The sequence below is a fragment of the Camellia sinensis genome, chromosome 5, assembly GCF_055761805.1.
Source record: "Camellia sinensis isolate YWXY chromosome 5, ASM5576180v1, whole genome shotgun sequence".
NCBI lineage: Eukaryota > Viridiplantae > Streptophyta > Magnoliopsida > Ericales > Theaceae > Camellia > Camellia sinensis.
The window spans coordinates 207,033,214-207,051,103 of NC_138965.1; the positions used below are offsets into that span (position 1 = coordinate 207,033,214).

Sequence of the window (17,890 nt, forward strand, 5' to 3'; positions counted from 1 at the left end):
TTATATTATTTTCTGTTCTGACGTGCTTCTTTTATGCTTAATGAATGATGATCCTATTTTACTACACTGTATTTTGTGGCGTCCTTAACACCTACCCGTAATATTGCAGAGCTCTCTATTAGTTCCAATTGCTGGAACTCCTGTTTATTATGTTGATGGCCATCATATCTAAGTACCAGTCTTTATGACTGCCTGTTTAGTTTTCTAAACCGTCTGTATGAGTTTGTTGTGGGATGTACCGCGTATACTTTTATGCTTTCTGTATAAGATAAGAATCTGTTCAGTTTGTGGTTTGCCTTACATTATGATCATCATTCAAAACCCCTTTCCACAGCTGTTATTCAATGGACTCTAGCTCACGTTTTGATATATGTATTGTAGGTGATCCAGTTCAGGAGGGGACGTAGTGGCGACGGTTTTGCTTCAGTTTTGTTGAGCACCCTTTTGTGCCTCACATCGAGATTCCCATTTGCCGGAACGCTGGTGACCCAGTGATCACTCTTTTGGAACTCACCCCCGTGTATAGTCGGTTGTCACTAGCGTTATATTTGTTGTTGGTGGGGATGACTTCCCTCTTTCGGTTGTATTTTAACATACTTGTGATACCTTGATATACATATGTATACATATATATAGCAATGCGTTTTGTCTCATGTAAGTTAATAGCGTGTTGGACGTTTTACTTTCTTATGTATTAGCTCCCGCTAGTCCCGTTCGTTTGCTGGTTCAGTTAGGCCTTTGGTAATCACAGATTACTGGCCGGTTACGACACTAAACCTATAGGGGCGGGTTTGGGTCGCGACAACATCATTACAATAAAAATGTAATCTAGTAACATCAATTTTATGGCATGTGATAAAAAAATGACACAAGAAATTGTTTTAGTGACACTTATTAACAGATGCCACTAAACTTTATTAGCAATGGCATTTTTTTTTAAATGTCACTAAACTAAGTAAGTGCAAGTTACTTTTTATGGCATTTTGAGAAATGCCATTAAGCCAAAAACTTTGCAAGCTATCTAATGGCATTTTTTGAGACAATAAAAAACTCAAGGTCAAAATCGATTCAATTGAAATTACATGAATTAAAATGACACAATAGCCAAAATAGAGGCACCAACAGTGTAATTTGCCCTAATTGTTAGCATTTTTTAATGAAAAATATGCACAGGTCATTTTTTTATAAGCAAAATTATAAATTTGCTCGATTCAGTAAATTAATCTCAACTAATTCAATGATCATTTTTTGTCAAAAACACTAACGGTATTATCAATTGGACGAAATTGATAAAAAAATTTAAAATTAAAAGTCAAAATTAATCTAATTAAGAGTGTAAGTACCAAAGTTAATATTTATTTATTTTCATTTAAAATGTGAACAAACTTATCTAAAAATAAATAAATAAATAAATTTTTGGTACACCAATTCATCACCTCATTACCAATTCTCCATATCTATATATAACAAAAACAGAGGAAACAAGACTTATGGGAAGGCAAAAAAAAAAAAAAAACCTACTAAACTACACTAAAAGACTTAGAGCAGTTGTGGGACAAAATTAATTTTTTGGTGAAGCAATCCAATCCACGAATCCAACAAATTTGAGTTCATTAACCCAATCCACAAGTCCAATAAATCTGAAATTGGTAAAGCAAAATAAATTTTGGCGGGATAAAGAGGCGGGAGCGAAATAATGAAGTAAGGGTTTATCATTCATCTTTCATGCCACTCTTATCTAACATCTACTCCGCAAATTTGCAAGTTTTTCATCTTCTACAATCTACTGAGTTCATTAGGTATTCTTTCTCTCTTTCTCACTCTCACACACACAGGCAAACACACAAAATACCTCTATCTTTTTTTCTTATTTATGATCTTCTTATTTTAGGTATAAAACTTGATATAATCTGAAAGTCTAATCTTCTAGTCCATGAATTTATTAATTTTCATCTTTTAATATTAAAGGTTAATTATGATTTACTATTATTGTATTTATATTGTGATTTTATATAATGCCATGCTAGTGTTTGTTTAAATGTCTCAATAAGATCTTGCATTATTTTGCTATGTTTATTTGTTTGTTTTTTATTTATTTTTTTAATCCTGTTGTAAGGATGAATAAGGAAAAAAAAATCCTTTTATTAGAGTTTGTTTTGATTTTATATTAGATATTTGCTCAATGTTTATGTGGCTGTTGATGATTTTTTTTTTTTTTTTTTGTAGATGTTTTTTTTGGGTGTGTTTGGGTAATAATTTGATGATATGGGAAGATAAATTCTATTTTTCCAAGTTTGTTATGTGATCCAATGTTTGGGATACTATGCTATGCATAAAATTTACTGTCTTATGATGATTTAACTGAAACATATCAGTGGCGGAGCAAAAATTATAACTAGAGGGGCCATACTTGACAACAAAGTTCTAATTATTTCTTTCATAGCAATAGCATCGTATGTAATTATATTAAAAGATAAATTTTTAACATAAAAAATAAAAAATATCATTAAATCCACAAATAAAATTCTCAATCAAAAAAGAGTATTTTGATTTCTAGTACAGGAAAACATTGATCAAAACTTGTACTCATCATTCTATTTATTTATTTTCTCAATCAATAGGAGGCCATAGCCTGGGAATTAGTAGTCTAGCCTATAACAAAACTTAAATACTTAACCTTTTAGTCTAGCCAACTTCACGACCTCTAATTAATTAAGCTTGAACCCTTTGACTTATTATTATTTTCTTCTAATGTCTCAAAAAATAAATTATTGTATAAAATTTAGTTGTGAAGCCAGCCTTTTATTAGTTGAACAAGAAGATAGTATAAATGTAACAACACTGACCCACGATTAACGTTAATTCATGCTTAATTACGCCTAATAAATAATTGAAGTGAAATGTTGCATCATATGTTGCCTTATGGGTGTATGTATCTGTTTAACATAGAAAGATCTATTCATGTTTTCATTTCGGTTTGCGAATTGAAGGCCTTATCGGCATCCGATTCAGAAATTGACTTGATTTATGTGTTAATTGGAATTTTTAAAATTTTATGGTGGGTTTAATTGAAATTCGTTTCGGAATGATTAAATTAGAGTAATTAGTGCTCAATTAAGACTAATTAATGAATTCATTAAATCCAAGCCTAATTAAGGCACTAGTGGACTCTTATATGCACCCATACACTCTCATTTCATTTTTTTTGGAGCTACAAATGTGAGGAAAGGGAGAGAGACCAAAAGTGAGAGTGAGTTCAACAAGGGAGAAGGGGTAACTTGCAAGAAATTGTTGAGACTAAAGAGGATTTGAGAGTTTCAACTTCAACACTTGTGAACTCAAGTCTCTAGGTAAGAATTTTATCCTTAAGCCTTGAAATCTAGACTATAATGCATGAACACAAAAGAATTATGTTAATTGATGCAAGAATTGAGTTAGAAATGAAGAGTATTGAGCCATACTGTGCATACATGCATATTTTCTCACATTTTGAGTTTGATTTTCAAGAATTCTCTCATGCATGTCTTGAATTCACCTTTATTTTGGGAAACGATCAAGTTTCACGTTGTTTTGTAGCATTTGATCATGTTTTGAGAAGCTTAAGCTCAAAGAAATTCATGCATGTCATGTTCATGGATCATTCATAAATTTTAAGTTGAATATTTGCACAATTGACGAGTTATTTGGCCATAATTTCTTGAAAAGATCCTTAATTCATGATGAATTATGAGTTTCTAAGTGTTTCTCAAGTTTTGGCCCAAAAAAATCAAGTTTTGATGCTTAAAGTTTGAGTTTTGAGCTTTGGAAGCAAATCTGGAAATTTTAGAATTCTGCTTTCACGCTCAAGCGACCACTCTGAGTGCGTGCACTTCCGCTTGAGCGACCATAAGTCTGCTCGAGTGTGAAATACAAGCTCCTAGAAGTTCGTGTGTTTTTGCAGATCGCTTGAGCGACAAAAGTCATGCTCGAGCGAGGGTTTAAGTCTCACGCTCGAGCGAGGATCGAGCATGAAAATCAAGCAACCAGTACTTTTTCAAAGTTTGAAGACCGCTCGAGTGAAGGAAGTTGCGCTCAAGCGAGCCCTCACATTTTGCAAGTCTGCTCGAGCGAGGAAAGCCATGCTCGCCCGTGGACCCTGTTTTTAGCAAGTTTTGAAAAATATTTTCTAGTACATTTTTTCATCCTCATTCCATAAAGGCTAGAAGCACACTAGGAACGAACGAAATAAATTATGTACAATCCGAGCGTGTGTTTTAATGTATGTACCTATCATGCTATGTAGGTTACGCGCCTCAAGTTTAGTGAATTACCCACTCTATCCGTCTATTTGGAGCCACCGGTTATCTGTGAGTAATAACTTTGTAAAGTTATGTTCAATTATAAGTATTTTCTGAATGGTATAAGATGATCTGTTTCTATTTATATTATTTTCTGTATGAATGAATGGTTGTCCAATGTTTCTGAAATGTATTCGTGGCATTCTTAGCTTCAAAGGACATCTGTTATCTGTTCTGTTAAGTCCCAATTATGGGTCAACTGTACGTCTCATGAGACAACTGTTATGGATCCTTATGTATACGTCCTTTATGGGTCAACTGTACGTCACATGAGCTAACTGTACCGTCTCCGTGCACGAGAGTCAACTGTATGCCTTTATGGCCGTCCCTTTATGGATCAACTGTTTCTGCTAGTGTTAATGAATGTGCCACGTATGATTACCTACAAGTTCTAATTATGAATACGACTCTGAAACTATATTTGTTTTGTACTACGATTTCTGATCATCATTACGAATTCATTCTGGCAACTATTGAAGTCTGTTTTCTGTAACTGTTATAGACAACATTCATTAAACCTCTTTACTCTGTTATTATTCACTAGGCTCCAGCTCACTATTTATATTATGTATGTAGGTGAACATGCACGTGACCAGGCCCGGAGTTGACAGCCTATGTTTCTGTTTTGTCAGCCAACTACCGTGCCTCCTGAGGAGGTTCCTTTTGAGAGGATTATGTGAAGGCTTAAGTTGAGCTTGTTTTGTATATATGTACTTGGGCTAAGTACCCTTTGACCCTATTTGTGTAATTGGGTGACAGGTGATGTAAGACTAATTTATGTCCCATGTATGTCTGCACAGTTCTATGGACTATGATAATTTTGTATATTTGCTTCCGCAGCCCCTATTTTATGTTATCCTGTTCAGAGGCCTTTGGTAATCCAAGAATTACTGGCCGGTTACAACACTAAACCCATAAGTGTGGGTTTGGGTCGTGACAATAAATTTCAATTTATTGAAAATATATAACCATAAAATAATTTGTGTATTAACATAAAATAACTTGTGGGGCCACCTCTTCTATGGGTGTTACTAGATTTCGGATTGGCCTTTGGGGGTGGGGGACACCTTTTGGCAATTTACCAACCAAGAAGAAAAGCTCTACAAATCAAATAAGATTTCAAAACTTTGCCCCTCCAATCTGCCATTGAGCGTGCATACCATTTTATATAAGATATGTCATTTTTTTATGCTGACTATATGTAATGGTTTGGATTAAAAATAATAAGGGTAAATTACACTGACCTCCCCTAAGGTTCACCTTAATTACAAGGACCTCCCCTGTAGTTTCAAAAATAACACAAACCTCCCTTACTTTTGATACTAATATACAAATAGCCCTTTCTCGTTAAAAGAGCCTTAACGACGTTAGCTTGACAGTAGAATTGACCATAATACCCCTCTCATTCATTCATATATATATAAAGAGAGAGAGAATATATATATATAAACACATACATATCTTATATATATATCACTGTACCCATTCCATCTCTCTTTCCTCTCATTCTCTCTGTGTGCTCTCTCTCTCTCTCTCTCCCTCTCCCTCTTCTGCAATTATTGCTGCCTTTTTCTCTTTGCTTCTCGGTCTCTCTCTATCCCCTTCTGCATGCACAGGTTAGCGATTTGGGTTGAGAGTGGTCCGACGAGCTGGAGGCAGAGCTCGCTGACTCGACTGTTATATATGTATGTATGTATTTGTCTCGTGATCCCTAGAATCAACTCTGACCACATCACTCTCTCTCTCTACATATGTGTATTTATGTATGTATGTATGTATATGTGGGGATTCAATCGACGATTATGGTTTACAAAGATGAAATTAGAAGCAACGGCGGTGGTGATTTGATGAATTTGTGATCTGTTATATATATATATATACATATATAGAGGGAGAGAAAAGGTCTTCTTGGCTTAGTGTGAGACTCTGGAGTAGAGAGCTTCAGTGAAGCAAAAGCTTGGCCATCAAATCCTCAATGCAGATCTTCAAATCCTAACGGAAGCTGTTGATGTTGATGGAGATGAAAAAAGATTGGAGAGAAACGAGACGGTTGTGGGTGGTGGTGAATAGAGGGTCATCATCGCAACTGCGTGAATTAGAGGAGACAAGTTTCAGAGTGTAGATGATGTAAGTGACGAAGACGAAGATGATGAGCCAGGTCATGAACTTGGGCATAGTTCGATTTGATAAACCCATAACAGTAATAAGTGTCATTGATAATGGGTTTCTTATCTGATTCCAAACCACCTTCTCTAAATCTCTCTAGGTTACTTTATGGTGTGAAGAAGAACAACAACAACAACTACAAACAACGAATCGAGCTATAGGTTTTGGGAGAGTTCACTAGATCAGCGTAATGAGGGTTTTCCCTTTGAATTATCTGCCACAAAAATTGGGGGAGAGAGAGATTTTAGAGAGAGTTTGAGCATCAGAAACAGTTACATGCATGATATGTATGTGTTTATATATGTATATATATATATATGTGTATGTGTGGGTAAATTACACTTACCTCCCTTGAAGGGTAGTATTGGAATTTGAAGAATAATTATGGATGACATTAGCAGAATTTATTTGAATTTGGACGGATGGATAACAGAATGGGGTATTTATATATTAGTTTCAAAAGAAAGGGAGGTCTGTGTTATTTTTGAAACTGCAGGGGAGGTCCTTGTAATTAAGGTAAACCTCAGGGGAGGTCAATGTAATTTACCCAAATAATAATGAAAATTCCATACAGCTTCCATTATATGTAGCTTTGATGGGTCAGTGCAAACTAGTAGTTCTTCATTCTTTCTAGGATTTTTAAGAGGTGAGAAAAATAAGATTGGAAGAACTACAATTCTGTCTGTTTCTATCCCTTGTTCCTTCTTTATTGACTTCTCTTGAACTATATTATGGGGAGTTCTAGTGCCCTCTATTTGTGTGTGTATTTGTTTTTGTAAATAGTATGTATATTACTTGTAATTGTGATAGTGTTTGGCATCTTATGTTTGTTGAATGTTAAAGGGAAGATTTGATCATTTACTTTATTTAAAATATGCAAATGAAATTATTTTTATGGCTTGACTTCATAGATGCAGTGGGATACTACATTATGAATTTTGTTCATTAAATAATTGGTTTGGAAAAGTCAACTATGTTTGCAATGTATTGAGGGTATATGAAGATGGTCAAAGACCCACCCTTTTATGGATATAAAGGCCAAACATCATTAGTAAGTTGCTTGCCCAATTGCCCATGCATTTGTTTTGGGATCATTCAACTGGTTTTATGGTATGTAGTTAAGCTTCCTCATCAACAGAGATACTCAAAATCAGTTTTTCAAACACAATATTTGTTTTAAAATAGAGCATTTTATGGTATATGCTTTCGTAATCGTTTTGGCATTTGCTTGTTTCTACATAGTTTAATTTTAAGTTACAAAAAGCAAGATTTGCTTATAGAACTTGAAAATAGTCTTTTGGATTATTTCATAAGTTAATTAAATGAGATATATTTAGGCTCATTTCTATAAATCATGGACGTTCATATATACATGAATATGGTTGCACCTTGTTGGCAATCATTGGTAGTGTTGGTAGACCATGGGACTTCTAGGAATCATGGTAGGTATTATGATGGCATGAGACCACTTCGAGCAGGAGATGACCTCATTTTATAGTAGAATTAGGTCATGGGGACTGACTCATTCTTCAGAGTTATGCTTAGTAGATGTGATGCATCTTATTAGGTATCATAGTGGGTAGGCGTGATATACTTCTTTTGATATCACATGACTTAGTCTATTTGATCTTCTTGCAGAGGTCTCTTTATCACGTCTAGCCAAAGTAGGGTCACATTGAGAGGGCTAAACTAAAAAACTTTGATGATCACTCAACTCTAGTTGTCAATCATGTCCCTAGATTGAATTTATAAGTTATTAATTGTTTTCTTACATATATCTATGTGTGTGTGTGCAAAAATAAGGTCACAATAACTTTTAGTCCTTTTGACATGGCAGCTCAACATCAAGTATAGTCCTCATCATCTATACAAGATGTCACTCTTACTCAGGTACCCACTAAGAGCTAATCATATATATGACATTACTTCCAGCTTTGTTTTAGAATAGTATGCAAAACTTGTCTTAGAATTGTAGAATGATAAGAAAGTGTTCCAAAATATATCTCCCTGTTTTGGTGGCAAATTTTAGTTAGTAGTAAGTTTTGGATTAATACTCTATTCGACCCTGTTTTGGGGCAACTAAAACAATTGTAATCGAGTTGTAAATCTGTTTACAAAGACTTGTATAAGTAGGGTCCAAGCAAAACAGAAAAATGAACAAATTGTAGTCAATACTCTTTGAGGAAGTATAATTCTAGAAAGTTTTTTTCTCGTTTTTGTTTCTGCTTCTGAGAAACTATGTGAGCTCTTCTTTCTTGGTTAAGGCTTGTAACAATCATAAATAATGACATTTTGAACTTATAAAAGTACATGAACGTCATTAAACCTTGGCATTTTCATTTCTAACATATAGAAAAAAGTCAAAAGTAGTGAAAAGGGATCCTGATATTGGTAATGGGCATGGTTTTGATTGTTGTTGATTGGTGCCTTTGATTGTTGCTAATTTTTTAAGCTATTGTTTTATACTGTCTAAAGGCTTATGGTTGTTGCTTTCATATAATTTGTTGTAATGTGGTGGACCAATTAAGTGATTAAACCATAATAAATTGATTCCCAAAATATTTTTGCTTCCTTTCACTCAAATATATATGTGTGTATCTAAAATATATAAAAGTAGACAAGTAGCATGTGGCTTGCTTATCTACTAGAGAAATGTATATCACTTTCAGTTATGATCATTAGCACTTTGCACTAGTTTTTTTTTTTTTAAAAAAATATTATTTATTAATTGTAAATACATATTTATTGAAGTAGTTAAATTTTGATTTATAGGTTGGAGATATAGTTGTTCTAAAAAGTATCATTAGGCCAACAGAAACAATTGCAATCGAAGTACTTAAAAACACAAATCTATCTAAAGAAGTAGAAGGGGAAGAACTAGGACCTGACTATTGGGAGGTACATGTTTAAGTATCAATCAAACCTAATAAGAGCTTGACCGGAACATATGGACTTGTCAAAACAATTGGACAAACTATTGGAGTTCATGTTGCTTGGCTTGCTCCATATGTGGTATATTTCTTCCATAAATTCTAATTTCATTAACAAATTTATATTAACTTAATATAGTTTCTAATACTTTTGTATGTTTATCTTTTGGATGCAGATTTCGTAAGTTATGGATGCTAGTAGAGAATATTTATACAAGCGAGATTGAAAATTTGGGACTGAATTTGTTTTAGTAATTTGTCTCTATGAAAGATGGATATAACTATAGTTTTTGAGAACATATATAGTTGGAATAATTTTTTTTTTTTTTTTTTTAGCTTTGACTTTGTTAGTGTGGTAGAATTTTTTTTTTATAATTTTTATTGTAATATAAATAAATTTATATCTTTAGATCAAAAAATAATTGTGGCTTGAATTTTCTTTGTTTTTAATGTGATAATCCTATGGTGGTAATATTTGTTTATTATTATGAAAATATTACAAGATATATGGATGTTAAATTACTATAGGATGTGACAATTAATATTTAATTTTTTATAAAATAAGGGACAATTTTTATAGCCAATTACGCATGCTTAGTTGTGCCTTTTAAAAGTGTCATTGAAAAGAACATATAAACACTATTACAAAAATGCTTAAAGATCACACTTAAAGAAATTAAAACATGACACTTTTAATGCAAGTGTGATTAAAAAATCGAATTGATATTTTAATCATACTTAATTTAATTGAGTATGATTGTATTTATTTTTTATCACACCTTTCAATTAAATGTGATTATATCATTTTTTTTTATCATACCTTCTAACCAACGTGTGATTATATGTATTTTTTAAATTTGTTAAACAAATGAGATTAAAAATACTTTTTTTTTTTTAAACTGCTGCCCACCCTTACATTAAACAAATCATTTTTATCTTTTGGAATTCCAAACCAAATAACTGCTCTCTTTTTGTTTGAATACCAAACCTATCTCTCACTCCTCTATCTCTCGCTCTCTCCAAACCCTAACCCTAGTCTTCTGCATATTCTTGGATTAGCCGCCACTATCTTCATTCTTCGACCAGCGGAGAATGATGAGCGGCGACAGTGGAGGCGATCAGCTAGCGGCGGCAGTGGCAGCGATCGGCGAGCGGTGGCGATAACTAAGGTATATTTTTCTCTTCTCTTTTCTTCTTCTCTTCTTATTCTTCATAGAAACACTGCTATACTTTTGATTATTGGATTGAGTTGCTTATGGTCATTGAGTATAAATAATCCTACTTTACGATGTAAAGTTTCCTGAAAATTGGTCTAAAGCATCGCACTTAATTAGCTAATTCGACAAGGGGATTTGGCCATATGGACTGACATACAATTTATCCCCATAGAAATTAAGAGATTCACACTTCGTAGTAGAAATGCTCACAGTAGTAAGGACCCAAAACCAGTTCACACCAACTAATTCATGGTTGATGAGTCTGTTGTAATCAAAATCTATGTCATTTGCATATTACCTGGAAATAGTGATCTAAAACAGGAATTACTGTGTTTAAATTAATTACATACATAATAGTAGACAGTCCCCATTTCGAGCAGAGGCATCATTGGCAACAAATATAGGATGGCAAGCACTAGGGGCGTGGGACAGAACAATCTGCTGGAGTTGGTGTTAATCATGGGGTCAGGTAGTGGTATTACTTTGAAACTTGAGTTTATTATCCTCACTAGTTCATAATTAAAAGGAAATTTTCACATTGAAAATTTATAATCACAAAGAACTCTTAAACCCAACAATTGTAAATAAAGATATTATATAGAGGAAGGGAATCATTGGAAAATAATAATGGTTGAGCTGACTAAAGACTCTGCTTCCTAAGAGCAATCACTGCAAATTTGAATCAATTACGTCAAATGGGAATCGTCAAAATTTTAATAAAGGTTGAGCTAATCATAGGCTCTGCTTCCCGTGATTGTAATTTCATTAAATTTATTACTACAAATTTTAAACAAGTTATAATAAATGGAATTGTTGACATTACTAGAATCAACTTTTGCTGTCAAAATCAAAGGGAATGCCACCTATGTAGAAAGGAGTCAAAGTTGTCACAAGATAAAGGTAAGAAGATTTCCTTATTTTATATTGATAGTTATTTCTGTTTGGGTGTGGTTATCTCTCTCTCTCTCTCTCTCTCTCTCTCTCTCTCTCACTGAGTTCAGTTCATCTTGTGGAGGACGGTCTCTGATTGTTTGAGGGCACCATAGAGACATTTTTGTAATCTTCACGTTTTTGAAATCTTTGCAATATCCATTCATATGGATCTCAGCAGTGTGTCACCTTTCTGTGAAGTGAATTCCTAATTATTGACTATGCATTTGATGAAAGGTAACTGCTGCAAAAAGGCCAAAGAATAGTGCATTAGAAATTGATCTAGATTTCGAGCACAATGCGAAACCTGCCCCTGTAATCACAGAGGTAAGATTAGCTAGAGTTTGGTTCATTTATACATACAGACAAGCTTTAAAGAAGCCGAGCTGCAACTATTCATGAGCAGTTTGGTTCACTTGCAGCCCTAGTCAAACAGATAATAGTTTGCCAATAATACTCACTGCCAAGGGTCACTTACAAATATAAGATGTTATTCGTGATTTCTAATTTATGCTGTGGAAAACTGTATTATTTGCTGTCACAGTGGAGTTCTGAAGTATGGTATGATGAAAAACACTTTCTTCAATGAAAAGCAGCACAATGCCCCAAACATTAGTAGAATTCCTGGACATTACTATTTTACCTTGTCATTCCTATTATGGTACACATCTATGGATCCTATTGTTTTATCATTTTTTTCAAATGTTATGTTCTTTTCTTACTTGTGATACTCACTATCAGTGTTGCTCTAGCATTGTTTTATCTTTTTTATCATTTTGGTGCTCTAGCATTCTCTTATTAGCAATTCAAGCAAATGTTCAACAATGTCAGAGTAACACTGATAGAAGAAATTGAGCATCACAAGTAAAAAGAGAATGTAACATTTGAACCAAATGATAAAACAAGGGGATTCATAGATGTATACCATAACAAGCTGGTATAGTTACATGTATATATATATGTATGTGTATGTGTATGTATACATGTATGTGTATACATATACATGTCACTGAATTGCTAATAAGAGATATCTAGGGTTGGTTTGGGATATCCTAAAAAAGTGCACTTTTTGACTTATTGGTGGGTTTGGGTTGGGTCTGGGTTGGGTTTGATGTGATGTGTTAGAGAGGTGATGTGATTTAAATAAGATGATGTGACTTAAATAAGATAGTGACTTTTTGACTTTTTGGCTTATTTAGTACATGCCAAACTAGCCCCTATTGTATCATATTTCTTAGAGGCATTTTGATGATGTTCAAAAAGCTCCTAGTCTGCTATCTAAAGCACCAAAGAATTCAAGGAATTGGTAATCAATGCTTTCCAATATATTTTCATTTTTTCATTTCTTTTATGTATATTACTATATATATTTTAAATATGAAAGTAAAAAGTAACATGAATGAGCTTCATTTTACTTGTATTTTGCAGGATGACAATAAGAGCAAGAAGGGACTTGCTGAAGGTCACGAGGTTCATATATCCTAAACTTCATTAGCTGTTTGATACACAAATTCGTTGGTTGCTTATTTATTGTCACGACCCAAACCCGCCCCTATGGGTTTAGCACCGTAACCGGCCAGTAATCCGTGATTACCGAAGGCCTGCTTAACAGTAATAACAGTAACACAGAGTACAAGGGCTGGCGGAAGCCAAAACAGTAATAAGAGATGTCCAATGAGCTGTGACAGTCTGTATGCAAAAAGACTTTTCATACATATTCACATTCAGAACTAAAACAGTATATACATACATCATATACAGGCATTCAGGTTAGGGACCAAATCCCTAACATAATAGTACAGTACAAGTCTATACAGTATTACAGAACAGAGACAGAAGGGTGAACTGAGACACCCCAAACGAGCCTAAGCTTGAAGGACTTGGAACCTCTCAGTGAGGCACAGTGGTTGGCTTGACAAAAAGGGAGTTAAACCCAACGCTCCTAGCTTCGATCCAGTACCTGGACACCTACATATATACATAAATAGTGAGCTAAAGCTCAGTGAATAACATGTGCGTAAAGAGGTTAAGAATGAATGTCCTTTCAGTATTTAAAACTGTCGGTTATAATAGTATATCAGTCATTCAGTCATAGCAGTCATATGTGGTACATCCCATAGCAAAACAGTACAGTAGGTCTTAACAGACCGAACAGTCATTTGATGGCCGTCGTATCAGTAAACAGTAGTGGTTCCAAACATAGGAACCGACAGAGATCTCTGTGACAGTAGCAGTACAGTATAGTGACAGTAAATTGCTATGGATGCCACGAATACAGTTCGTAAATAGGACAAGTATTCATTCAGTAAGAAATATCATTTCAGAAAGCAGTACAGTTGATCATTCAGAAAATATTCATGATTGAATATCTTTACAACATTGTTACTCACAGAGTTTTGGGCTACAGATAGGCTAGTGAGCGTCCTCGGATGCCAATTCTACACAGTTACAAGATGAACACACACTAAGTTGCACGTTTGGGAAACAATAACTTAGCCCCTATCTTGACTCGGTGTGGTTCTATAGCATTATCCTCATTAAGATGCCTTAAACTAGGCCTATGAATGCCTAGGATGGAATGAGGATGCAAAGATGCACTTTAAAACATTTTTCAAATTTTTGCTGAAACAAGGGTCTCGCTCGAGCGTGGATTTCTATGCTCGAGTGGACATGCAGACAAAAGATCTCTGCTCGAGCGTGACTTTCCCCGCTCGAGCGTACTGTATACTCAGGCAAAAGTACTGGATGCATACAATTCACGCTCGACGGGCGCTCGACCCCCGTTCGAGCGTTAGACACAAGTCCTCGCTCGAGCGTACATTTCCTCGCTCGAGCGGACTGTAAACACATGCTAAGTACTGGATACACGCATTTCACGCTCGAGCATTACATTCCCCGCTCGAGCGGACTACATGAACTCAGAGTGTACGCTCAAGCGTGTAGTTCCCCGCTCGAGTGTGGATCCAAAATCTTGAATTTCTAGATTTGTCTCCAAGCATGAAACTCAACATTTAAAGCATCAAAATCGATAATTTTGGGCTAATTTTCTGGAAAACACTTTAAAACTCATAGTATGACATGTTTCAAAGATCAATTTGAAAAATCAATGTCCAACGGTAGTTCAATTGAACCCATTACCATACAAAACTTCAAGAACATGATGTACATGCAACATGCATGAATTAATCAACTTCAAAGCTTCTAATAGAAGAACAAATGAGTCAATCCTTCCAAAAACATGTTGAATTCATGGACCAAAGCTAGAATATGGACATGCATGTGAGGATTTCCATGAAATCAACCTCAAAACTCAACAATGTACACATGCATGCATGAATTCCTACTCAATTCAACATATTAAGCTAATTCATGCCTTAAATCACTAACCTTACCATGAGTCATGCAAGAACAACTCAAACTCACAATTAAAAGGGTGAGTCTCCTACCTCAAGTCTCCAATTCAAGGTATAGAAACTCAAATTTTGCAAGTTCCCTCAAATCTTCCAATTCTCCAAGTAAAATCTCAATTGAAGCCAAGTTTTCTCCTCTCTCACTCTTTCCTATGGTTTTCGGTCTTGAATAATGGCTGAAGAGGTGCTAATGCTAGCATATAAGAGTCAACTAAATGGTCCTAGAATTGTCCACTAAGTGGCAATTTGGTAAATAAGCCCACTAATGCAATTTAACATTATTTAATCCAATTTAATCATACCAAATCAAATTTTAACTAAATTTACCATAAAATCACATTAATTCTAATTAACACAAAACACTAATCAGTTCCGGATTCGGCCGCCGATAAGGCCTTCAATTTACAATTCGAAACTTAAAACATGAACAGATCATTAGTAGTCAAACAGATAGACATGCATTCAAACTAATACACTCAATCAATCAGTCAGAATTTCAGTCAATCAGTCACTTAACATGCTTAATCATAGATTAGCACTAATCAGTGGTGAGGGTTGTCATATTTATGATGTAGACTAAGTTCTCCATTATATACTTAGCATTATGTGATGCCTATCTGTCCATTAATTGTGAAATGATGTGCATTGATTCTTCTTTAATTAGTTTTAACTATCATACATTGATTGGTTTTTAATCATTGAAGCAAGAATATGTTCAAAAAACTAGCCTAGTTTCTGCGGCATTATCTTTCTCAGATAAATAGAAGAAAGAAGTGCACTTTGTTTGCTTCATTAGATGTTTGTTGCCTTCTATTTCTATCACATTTAGTTAGTGATTATATCTCTAGAGTGATTGAATTGACACAACTTATCTCTGTTAGCCGAAGATCAGTATCACTACTACAAAATAAATAAATAGAATATGCTACGTGCTCATCATGATAGTGATTGGCCTTCTTTTGTTCATACCCTTTCTTTTGGTCTTATTTTGTTCACACCTTGTCTTCTGTTTGATGCCAATTCCATTGCCCATTAGATCATATATAATATAGCCATCATCGGTATAATGAAATATTAAATCTTAGAATGTCAAGCTTGAGTACTGTGTAATGGTCATTTTAGGTAATGAATACATCCAATGAAACTTGTTTCATATATCAAATAATTTTTACATGTAAGAGATGGAAGGAAGCCAGATGGTGTTTACCTTCTTGTTGGTTCTTGTTATCGTGGGTTCAAGGATAACTCTACGAGTGATGCTTTGTCAGTTTCATTAGTTAGGTCTTTATAATTAACACACATACACAAAACTAATATTTAAAACAACCTTGTGATTTATTTATTTTTTAAATATTGAATTAAATAAAGCACAAGTTTGTAATATGTATGTCTGGTTGTTGACCCTGTAGTTTCTTTTGTTTTTTTGTGGATGCAAATAATTTTATGTGTAGAATTATATGTAAGTACAGCTTGTTCTTCTGTGTTTTTGTAGTTTCTTTTATTCATATCATTGGACCCATACTACTACTAGAGCAACTTGACATTAATCAACTAAAGTTGCATGACATAAAGGAAAAAAATTCTGAATATGGGTTGATAGGGGACCATCCATGTCTTGATAGGTCTTACAATTTGGAAGGTAATGGCTATTGGTAATTGTGTCTCTACCTAGTGACTCATCTGTCTAATAGGTCTAGGTTTCGGTGGTTTGTTGTCGTGGGGCCTATATTTTCCACTATAGTTCTTATTTGTTTGAGAGATTTATGTAATGAGAAATGCCTCATGAAACAAGAATTCCACCATATCAGCCATCCATTGGCCCCATAGGGGCAAAAAATTGCCAGAAACTGGCCTTATAATAGTGGGGTAGGGCACCATTAAGGTAAAATCCCTACTCTTGTCAATGTGGCAAGAATCTGTTTGGACCCACTAATTACAGAATCCACTTGATCATTTCTGTATGTAGAAAACTGGAAATATCATTTTATGAGATGATTTCTATATGTCACCGTAGGGAGGAGGATCCTCATGAGGTTTTGCAAAGAAGCAAGTGAAGTAATAGGGAAAAGAAGGAAAACATCACATCAATTTCAAATGACAAAATTCAGAGGAAGGAAAATTCTGATAGGTAGTGTTTAGATTTACAGCTCTTGAAAATGCTTTGTCACTTCCTATCTCTTGGTTTAAAAAACTTATTTTCATTGCTTCTATCTGTTGCAGTGAGGAACATTTTGAACATGCTTTTGAAGGGGTATCTAATAGAAGGAAAAGTCTAGTTCTCAATGAAGATCTGGAAGGACAAATTAAGGGTCTCTATGAAAAGTGAGTGTCATTTCATACATATGTTTTATATTGCAAATATTTGATCATGAATTGCCATTGTAATTATAACATATATATTTTAATCATGATAGAATTTAAACATATTAAACATATTTTAATCATGATAGAATTTAAACATATTATCGAAGTGATTGAGCAGTTGCTCATTGAAATTCTAGATGTACTCTCCATTATGTTAGGACTTGAAATTAGTAGCATTAGCGATGATTAATTCCTAAAAATGAAGTGATTATATATATATTTTTCTTTCTGACTCCTCTTTCCTTGAGCTATGTTATATGATTCTTTAGTTTTATTCCATTTTCATAATGTATTTTTTGATTGTATTTTTTGATTCTAGCGGTTTCTGAATTAATTTGTGTTTTTATTTTTCAGGTCAGAAATTTCCTGGAGAGATGCAAAATATAGTCAAAGAATTCAAGAACTTAGTTTTTTCAAGTTTTTTTTTCATTTTTTAATATATGTAATCACAGTTAAAAACTTTTTATTAATTCCTTTGTATATACTTTTGAACATTTAACTTTCATTTATGAAATATATGATATTATTTCATTCAA

General features: G+C 34.0%; 1 protein-coding gene across 1 annotated transcript; it reads left to right on the top strand.

Moving 5' to 3' along the window:
• The first annotated feature begins 10,375 nt into the window (after nucleotides 1-10,375).
• LOC114286699 (uncharacterized) lies at nucleotides 10,376-17,890 on the top strand. Its single transcript, XM_082871337.1, has 8 exons — nucleotides 10,376-10,602; nucleotides 11,011-11,119; nucleotides 11,477-11,550; nucleotides 11,818-11,907; nucleotides 12,819-12,886; nucleotides 13,009-13,050; nucleotides 17,211-17,312; nucleotides 17,709-17,890. Exons 2-8 carry the CDS (start codon nucleotides 11,056-11,058, stop codon nucleotides 17,851-17,853), a joined length of 585 nt encoding a protein of 194 aa, XP_082727463.1. The 5' UTR covers nucleotides 10,376-10,602; nucleotides 11,011-11,055; the 3' UTR covers nucleotides 17,854-17,890.